Below are 9,312 nucleotides of genomic sequence, written 5' to 3'. Positions count from 1 at the left end.
GAGAGAGAGAGAGAGAGAGAGAGAGTGAGAGAGAGAGGGGGCGAGAGAGAGAGAGAGAGAGGGCGAGAGAGAGAGAGAGAGTGAGGGCGAGAGAGAGAGAGAGAGAGAGAGAGAGAGAGAGAGAGAGAGAGAGAGAGAGAGAGAGAGAGAGAAAGAGGGCGAGAGAGAGAGAGACACAGGGAGAGCGAGAGAGAGAGAGAGAGAGAGAGAGAGAGAGAGAGAGAGAGCATTAGCAGCGTGGGCTAGGTAGGACGCTTGCCCTGTAGGTGTTCAATTACAGCATGCAGAAGGTTAAATCAATAACATTTAAATTGCTTATGGTAATCACAGGGCGCTCCAATCACTGAGATCAGCATACACAATCTGCTGACCCCAGCCCCCCCCTGCCACCAGACTGAAACATATGAGGGCAGCAGACAACTCGCCTACAACGGGTCATCCAGGAGAGACGTTATGGTGCTAAGCTAACATTTGTGTTTGTGTGCGTGTACGTGTGTGTGTGTGTGTGTGTGTGTGTGTGTGTGTGTGTGTGTGTGTGTGTGTGTGTGTCTGTGTCTGTGTCTGTGTGTGTGTCTGTGTGGCTGATGGTAACAGTTCAATCATTTGAAGAATCTTCTTCCGTAATGTGTGCATGAACGTGCGTTTTTTTCCGATCTTCGGCGCCTTTTACAGCGAACTTCGCCCGCTACCCGACGACCGATAGCTTACCGCGACCGGAGTCACGTCTGTCCACTCCTGATCTTCGTTTTACGTCTGAGCCCCGTCTTGTATAATCTCCACAAACTCTTCCCAAAGTCCCCACTTTGTTCACGCTCTGACAGGTTTGCACACACGTGTGTATAAATATATACCTTTTTAAGGAAGAGCTTGCCTCGCACCTCTCTGATAATCCCTCATGTACCGCCAGCGCTGTACTTAAGCCGTTGTGGGACGCTACGTCCTCACTTATGTTACCCGGGTTTTCGCTCGCGCGCTTTCCTCCCGGCTTTGAGTCGACGTCTGCATCCGTCCGCCTGCGTGGGAAAGCGAGAGAGGCAGCCTACACGAGTGATGTACTCTCTTCCACGTCTTCTAAAGGTCACATATTATACCACCAGGTGTGAGGGTGATTGGCCGTTACGAGCCATTTTGAAAATCTGCCTCTTCCTGTGTTTTAGTGACATCACAAGTGGGCATGTACACCTATTTATTTATTTATTTATTTTTTCCACAATGTCTTGCTTTTTAAAAAATGTATGATGACTATATGCTCTGTAAGGTGACCTTGGGTGTCTTAAAAGGCGCCTCTAAATTAATTGATTATTATTATTATTATTATTAGATGTGTGCGGATAGATCAGTCTACCAGCCTACCGAGTGGACTGTAGCAAACGTTGCTCATCTATCCGTCATACATCTAGGTGGACACGCCCACTTGTAATGTCAGAAGAGGCAGATTTATTTTCAAAGCGGCTTGGAACGGCTAATCACATTCACACCGGGTGGTATAATATGGGACCTTTAAGGCACAAAGGGAACGTGTGTTCGGATCTCCGTCGTTCGTGTAACCGTCAGGAGGCGGCCCCAGCGTGCGCACACGCGATATCTGCCTACCCATGCAAAAGACAAAAATGATATTTGCACTTAAAATAGATAAAAGCTGGTAGGCAACGCCTGGCCTCAAAACGTCCACCTGGAAGCATCGCATAGATTGATTCATAATTCTCTCCGACCAGCCCCGAGTTTCCTTCCCTAACAACCGTTCATTAATTTTTCAGGGGGCCTATAGGATGTACGGCTGTAGGAATATAAAAAGATCCGTCGGCCCTACCGGCAGCGTCACCGCAGCGGCGCGCTGAAGCCTTTGAAGTCGTGCCTAATGAAGTGCGCGTGTAAGTTAACCAGCCCTAAACAATGAGGCGCGCGGCGCGTCTATAAAGGCTGCGCGTGACAGCTTGAAACGTAGACGTCAAGTCGAGGGCGGCGGCGGCGACATCGTCGTCGGGAGACGCCATTGTGAGTCAGCCGCATTGACACAAATCTGATCGTATGCGCGAATAGGATAATTATCAGCAGGGGAGAAAGGGCTGCGTAACAACGCGCTTTGACGCATGCATGTGTGCGCACATCACACACACACACACACACCGTAGGACACGGTATGTACCGACGCCAAGTGTAGGTTTGTGTAGCCTACGGTAAAGATACTTACTGACGGTCATCTAAGATAAGTCTTAAGTGCAACATTATGGTTAGGTTCTATAAAATGTGTCGCCTATTCTGACTTTTAGTTATATAACTTGTATAGGCCTATTCTACTGGGCCTATATACCGTAATGAACAGCAGTCTGATCGTACGACTCTACGACTCATACATTGTATGTTTTGCCTCCCCAACGTGTGGATTTAGTCATGCAGTGTCTGTCTCGAGGCCCCCGTGCGCAGCGGGACATAAGGGTTCTATTTGGCTGCTGTGTTCCCTGGTCCCGGTAGCACCGTTTACACTGGGGGGCCAGGCGGGTTGGTTGGCCTGATTGACCTGTGATCAGTCCTTATTGTCGTAGCATTCCCCACTTAGGGAACAACTAAAACTAGGGAACAACTAGGGAATTAGGGAACAACTAAAAACGTGTTGACTCAATTTGACGTGTTTAATGCTATCTTTCAGTAGCAGTAACAGTATTTACAGATCCACATTGAAATTCTTAAGTCAATATATTTAACCAAAACATGAAAATGTTTATAAGGACGATTGTTTTGGCCTGCAAATACTTTATATACAAACGTATGCAAATACATGGTAACAATAACATGCAAAGACAGAGAAAGAAGCTCGTTGCTGAACGTGTTTCGCTTTGTTTAATTTCTAAATATAAAACAATTAGATCAAACAATGTGGCTCACAGTGGATAAATATATAGCGTAAGCCTATCTTGCATTAGCATAACCCCCCTGAAAAACAAAATGGGCTTTGCAGTGTTTTCTAAAACCACATATGCTCGGCTTACTCGGTAATGGAGTAAAAGCGGCATTGTGCTATATGCCCAGGAACGTTTTCCTACAAAACTAATCAAGTTAATTGCTGGATCCGAGGCGTGTTTATGAGCTGCACCTGGTCCATAAAGGAGCCGTAATGACGGCGCATCCAGTTGACTTTTAAAAGGGCTCCCTCTAGTGGCCTAATAAATTCCCTTCAGGGCCCGAGAGTCGAGGAACGCCTCGCGTCGACCTCTGCCAATTGAAAGTAAAGGTCAAAGCCTGCGAAAACTTTTGTCACATATAAACGGATTGCAAATTAGTAAGAAAGGCCGCTGCAGAAAGAACAAAAACCGTACTCCAAATCCCAAGGCCATCGTTTGGGCCCTTCATGTTCTGCCAGAGAGATTGTGTTACTCATTCTAAGCACATTCGGCGGTTGGTGCAAAAAACAAACAATGCAATTCATTCACTACACCAGTCGACAAAACAGGGACCACATTTAATACATGAAAATAAATCATTCTAAACGATTCAGACAGGACTTTGGCAAGTGCACTGTTAAAGTTGAAATGATTTTTAAATGGGTTTGTTTAATGCGCTCATAAAGGAGGCGGGGTCACACTTGGAACGAGAACGTCCTAATCACGACACAAAATTAAAGACACGAACGACCACTTACTCTTTCTTACGATCTGCTGCGGTGATTCAGCGTTCACACTAGGAAACAATTTAAAACAATCATAACCCCTCTTCCAGACGAAACATCCGCCCCGCGAGTACACACTCCAGCCTCCATGTTTTTATTCCTACAAGCGGAAGTTATGCAGGAGCACGCGGTAGGCCATGCAGCAGGTGACCACCAGCCCGGTCAGCCATGACAGCGCCCGGCTGGGCTGGGGCAGGGGCAGGACGTAGGCCACGGTGTGGCAGAGGCGCGAGGCGGCGAACACCCTGAAGTAGGTGATGGCCGTGGCCGCGTCGGGCCCCGTCAGCGAGTAGAGGAGCCCGACGAGCACGAAGGGAACCACGTTCTCCAGGTCGTTCTGGTGGCACCTGGAGAAGCATGACGTGGTTCAACATGACGTGGTTCAACATGACGTGGTTCAACATGACGTGGTTTAACATGCGATGTACGAAACGTTACAATTAGGGCATTTAGCAGACGCTTTTATCCAAAGCGACTTACATCGGTTAATACACACACTGACACACCGACAGCAGAGTCAACCATGCAAGGCGACAGCCAGCTCGTCAGGAGCAGTTAGGGTTAAGTGTCTTGCTCAGGGACGCATCAACACTCAGCTAGGAGGAGCTGGGGATCGAACTAGGAACCTTTCAGTTACAAGACGACTGCTCTGCCTCCTGAGCTAAGCCGTCCCCCAAAACATTAGGAATAAAATTCAGGGACCGCTGATGCAAATTAGCTATTCAGCTAACTCTGGTACAGAACCCGTTCTGTACATGGTCAACTAAACCAATAAACTAAAATAAATGTTGAATGGACTTTTCTAACCGGAGGCCACTCAAAGTGCTTTACAATATTTGCCATCATTCACCCGTTCATACACACATTCACACACTCGACGGCGGTGTCAACCATGCAAGGCGACAGCCAGCTCGTCAGGAGCAGTCAGGGTGAGGCGTCTCTATGCTCAGTGACACCTCGACACTCAGCTAGGAGGAGCCGGGGATCGAACCAGCAACCTTCCAGTTACCAGCCGACCTGCTCTTCCTCCTCTTTAAGAACAAGAGTAGGAGGATGAAAACCTTGTATTTCTGATTGCTATTGCTAGTATAATCTGCCCTCATCCCTGAGTTGTAGGCCTAAACTAGGCTGCGCATCAATATAACCTCCTTCTTTCATTTTTGATTCTAGCCTATTTTGCTTTGTTTATTTTCAGCCTCACTTTTAAGATGTCTTCAATACAATCTGTCTGCTAAATGACTAAATGTACATATAAGTGCAACTGGTGCATATTATAACATAAGAGAAGATGATGGCTTTTTTTATACACGGATGAGGTGTTGAACCTGGGTAAGGGTTGGCCTATTTCCCATCTAATGCACATCATTGGGACTGGTTTCATCCCAGTCTGAGTGTTCCCATGAACATGACCGCCAGAGCTCTCTGTACCTCCGTACGCGCTCGACGTCAGGATCCACGCGCACAAACTTTGGCTCCTCCACCGGATGGGCTAACTTGGTGTCTTCCAAGTTTGCAAACACCTGTGCAACACAAAACACATCAGGTCATGTTTATGACATGTGCCGGACTATAAATCATCATAAGTCATAAGTTATCAGTGCACCACTTGAGTGGTAGCAGCCGCGTACCTTCTTCTTCATCCGGTAGTATGACGTCAGCGGCGCCATGAGCATCATCTTCAGGACGACGATCACCACGTAGGTGGCGTAGGCTGTGATCACCTCGCTATCCACGATTGCGGTCAGCTCGGGCATGTTGCTTGCCTCTCGGGACGTCGCTCTAAAGTACAGTATATCAGACGAATCATGTTTGCATAGTGGTCTTTACCATGCACTCAAATAAAAAGTCATGCATTTGTATCTTAACGCTAAGATAAGTCGAACCATGCAACAGAGGAATGGCATAGACCATCGGTAGCCGACAATAGCGATATTAAAAGGCTAAATCCTGATTGCTTCGTCGGGATCTTGTAGAAGGCATATTTATCAGTTTTGAGAAAATTAGTATTAACTTGCATACTTTTCGAAGTGTTCGCAACACCAGTCAGAGTTCAACAGAAACTGACTTCCGTGTGTGTCGCAACATGATCAGGAAACAGGGGAAGCAAACCGGCGCTACGACTAAACTGCATTCTAAAAATACATGTAACCAAGTCAAAATATATGTTGTGCACTATTCATCACAGTGAACAAGTGTGGCTTTCTTACCTTATCTCCGAATCCGATACGTTTTGCGTTGTCACTGCACCTAGCAAAAAAAATAAACACTGGACATAAAAGGGGGCGTGTCCGTCCAGGGTTCAACTCGCTGGTGGGCGTTCCCTGGCAAAGAGAGATCTCAACAAAGCTTTCATTTATTGAATCACATTTTGCAATAGCCTCTATACTGATTAACAGTATACTGATTATATTAATCATTTACTTTTAACTTTGATTAACAGTAAAGAAAACCAAAGTTGGATACTTGCAGAGGTTACATTTAATTGATTATTAATGTAAGCGTTGTACATTAATGTTTTATATTTAATAATAATGTATACATTCAAAAATATAATTGCGTGATGGTCTCAAAGCGAATGGTCCCTTAACTTGAATTACTGCAAATCTTGAAAAATGTGCTTGTTTCAGTTTATAAGACAATACCATCAGCCATATAAAGTATAAATTATAAAAGCACTTGTTTTTGGTTCAAGCACTTGATTTATTTGATTTATAAGCCAACCCTCCCCTACCTCGTTTTTTAGTGTCATAAGAGGCCAACCCAAATGTGCCAACTGTTGATGTAGTTTAGCTATTTATTCAAAATGTCCCTATAATACCAAAGGAAGAGGTAAGAAAATGTTTTCTCATGATCTCATTTAGAGAGCTGAAGTAGGCTTTGATTCTGACCTTTCTTGCAGTCTTGGCTATAATTGTCTTGTTTTTTTACCTTCGAGGGGTGCAGGCAGACACCGAAGCAGAAAGACAGGTATTATATTCAAAGATTCAGGGTATTTTTATTGACATCATTATAAAATGGTAAAAACCTTAGTTTGATCCGTTTTAATTAGTGCCATGTTCTCACTCAGTGTGACATTGTGTGTTTATAAACCATTCATACATGCGTTCATTTATAAAACAATCTCACCCAAAGTCATAGATTAAACACTATCATGTAGACCTATAAAATCATCACTTTCAAGGGACAACGTCAATGATCACTAGCACTGATGTATTTTGACATTTTTATTGCGTCGACACAATCTTTAGTGTCTAAAGGCCCCTACTCTACAGGCCGTGTCTGCTATCTGCCCCACCATCCCCCTCCGTCATAACCCCACCGTTACAGAAGCCTTTTGTGAGTGAGCACACTGTAGGCCATGCAGAAGGTGACCACCAGCCCGGTCAGCCATGACAGCGCCCGGCTGGGCTGGGGCAGGGGCAGGACGTAGGCCACGGTGTGGCAGAGGCGCGAGGCGGCGAACACCCTGAAGTAGGTGATGGCCGTGGCCGCGTCGGGGCCCGTCAGCGAGTAGAGGAGCCCGACGAGCACGAAGGGAACCACGTTCTCCAGGTCGTTCTGGTGGCACCTGGACAGAACCAACAGAGTCCACGACGGGGAGGGAAGAGTCACAGGGTGGCACGGGGAAGAGGATAGTCTGGTAGTGGTTAAAGGGTGTTTGACGCCCAAACGCATGGTTGGGGGTTTGAAGCCCTAGCATACCTGTAGGCATCTTTTGAGCAATGCGACTTAACCCCCAAGCCTGTTTATTAATGAAGTGCATCAGTAGATTTTTTTACTGCTTGAGATACAATTCTCTGCTTTGAACTCCCAAATAAAGTGGCACATTTACGTTCACATTTAGGGCATTTAGCAGACTCTTTTATCCAAAGCGACTTGCAATAAGTATATTTGTTCATAGAAGTGCCAAGCACTGACCATCGCTAGGTTAACCCATTCCCCGTACACAACAAAGATAGATAGGTTAAGATGCTACACATTCTAAAGATAGCTTAGATAAGATGCTACACAATGCTAAAGATATCTAGGATAAGATACTACGGATGCTAAAGACAGCTAGGATAAGATGCTAAAGACAGCTTGGATTAGAGGCTACACAATGCTAAAGACAGCTAGGATAAGACGCTACACAATGCTAAGTGCATGTGAGGCCAGTGAACAGGATTTTGAGCATTCTGGATCGAAAAGGTCCCAAACTCTTGGACTGAGGTTCTCGGTTCCAACGCTTTGGTTCTGCAGCGTGAAGGACGCGTACCTGCGAACGCGATCCACATCTGGATGGTTCCGCAGCAGCCTCTTCTTCTGCTCCTCGCTCTTGCCCCGCACGTCTTCCTCGTTGGAGAAGGCCTAAACATCGAGACGGAACAACACGTGTAAGTGTGTATGTTTAAGGGCTGTGCAATTAATCAAATGTTGATCATGTTGTTTTTTTTGTATATTTATTTTATTCATTAAATGTTTTATAGAAATTTCAGAACAGCCGGATATATATCTGTACGTTATATTTAAATGCATCATGTTTTCACCTCAAAAAAAATTGTTTGAATAATCATGATTTTAATATTGACCAAAATAATCATGATTTCTTTCCATAATCGAGCAGCCCTTAACATACAGATCCATTCCCCAATATGTACTTTGTACAGTAGTCCCGTCGTCCATCAGAGTTAACGTTCACGTGTGAACAGTATACGAGTGACAATGCGTAATTTAAATCCTCTGCTACCTTCATTTCGGGGCCAGGTATGACAGAGTGGCAAAGGTTACACGTGGTTCACTCAGAGGGGCAAGGTGACCGGACGAGCACTCTGCCCAATCCAATATTGACTGAATGTCTACTTGGAGTCGGTTGGTGCTTCATGAAGCACCTCCCGACTCCAGGTAAACATTCAGTCAATATCGGTATGGGAGGAAAGGTAAATAAACCACGCCCACAGGTTCTGATCCACCCAGGTAAACCTTCAGTCTGTATGGGCCTGGGCAGAATGGTTAAGAAGTCACGTCTATAGAGACTTATCTCAAACCCATACAGCTTAATATGTGGCTGTCTTGACCACTCCGTGTGCAGCAGCAGAAACTGGTCAGAACTGGTGTTATCACTCCAAATATGTGGTGCTAACGTTAGCTTTAGTGTCATGAGAGCTGGAGCAAGAGCCGTCGACGACGTAGCCTACCCCACGGGTGAAGCGGTAGTACGCGGTGAGCGGCGCCATCAACATGGTCTTTAGCACCACGATGGTGGCGTAGGTGGAGAAGGCCAGGAACACCTCATCCTCGAGGAATGACGTCGTCGCGCCGCGGGTTCCCACTGAACCACGGAGATAAGACACGCGACATTCATAATGCAATCTATCGAAACATTGGAGTGTCATAACTGTGTGCGTGTTCTGTTAGGGTTTCTACCTGAACCACAAAGATAAGACACCTTACTGACAGCTCATTTGATCATTCTTAATGCAATCTATCAAATTAAATTTGGAGAGAGCGAGAGAGAGCGCGCGAGCATTTTAGACGACATACTAAGTATCTACACAGGCAATGGTGCTATACTAACAGCCCTTGCCTTTGTATGAACTCTGGGCATTGCATTCTGCACGGGGGCTAAAAACAAACTGGCTAATCGGGGCTTTAGTTACAGAAAATGCATT

The 9,312-nt window shown here is 45.7% G+C and overlaps 2 protein-coding genes across 3 annotated transcripts; both read right to left on the bottom strand.

Moving 5' to 3' along the window:
• Window positions 1–2,819: 2,819 nt before the first annotated feature.
• On the bottom strand, window positions 2,820–6,026 carry LOC115539056 (microsomal glutathione S-transferase 1). Of its 2 annotated transcripts, none has more exons than XM_030350258.1 (4): window positions 5,872–6,026; window positions 5,293–5,443; window positions 5,093–5,184; window positions 2,820–4,011 (listed from the first exon to the last, which is right to left on the bottom strand). In XM_030350258.1, the coding sequence occupies exons 2-4, from the start codon at window positions 5,416–5,418 to the stop codon at window positions 3,765–3,767; spliced, it is 465 nt and encodes a 154-aa protein (XP_030206118.1). In that variant the 5' UTR covers window positions 5,419–5,443; window positions 5,872–6,026; the 3' UTR covers window positions 2,820–3,764. The 2 variants fall into 2 exon arrangements, with proteins under 2 accessions (XP_030206118.1, XP_030206119.1); XM_030350259.1 differs by lacking the exon at window positions 5,872–6,026 and adding an exon at window positions 5,684–5,857.
• A 608-nt stretch (window positions 6,027–6,634) lies between these two features.
• mgst1.2 (microsomal glutathione S-transferase 1.2) lies at window positions 6,635–8,972 on the bottom strand (the record flags this gene model as incomplete). The annotated part of the gene is given in 3 exon segments (XM_030350261.1): window positions 6,635–7,232; window positions 7,920–8,011; window positions 8,839–8,972. Coding segments are annotated over 3 exon segments (473 nt in total), but the record flags the coding sequence as incomplete, so codon positions are not given.
• Between the last annotated feature and the right edge of the window lie 340 nt (window positions 8,973–9,312).

This window comes from Gadus morhua, unplaced genomic scaffold (assembly GCF_902167405.1).
Source record: "Gadus morhua unplaced genomic scaffold, gadMor3.0, whole genome shotgun sequence".
Classification (NCBI taxonomy): Eukaryota; Metazoa; Chordata; class Actinopteri; order Gadiformes; family Gadidae; genus Gadus; species Gadus morhua.
The sequence above is the reverse complement of the archived record's forward strand: the minus strand, read 5'-3'. Positions and strand labels throughout refer to the sequence as shown.

What these genes read in the sequence shown, in the direction of transcription:
- LOC115539056 (XM_030350258.1), bottom strand. Translation starts at nt 5,418, where the DNA reads ATGCCCGAGCTGACCGCAATCGTGGATAGCGAGGTGATCACAGCCTAC. An exon ending in ACTACCGGATGAAGAAGAAG is followed by an intron (nt 5,185 to 5,292) that starts GTACGCGGCTGC and finishes TGTGTTGCACAG; the next exon opens with GTGTTTGCAAACTTGGAAGA. An exon ending in GACGTCGAGCGCGTACGGAG is followed by an intron (nt 4,012 to 5,092) that starts GTACAGAGAGCT and finishes ATGCTTCTCCAG; the next exon opens with GTGCCACCAGAACGACCTGG.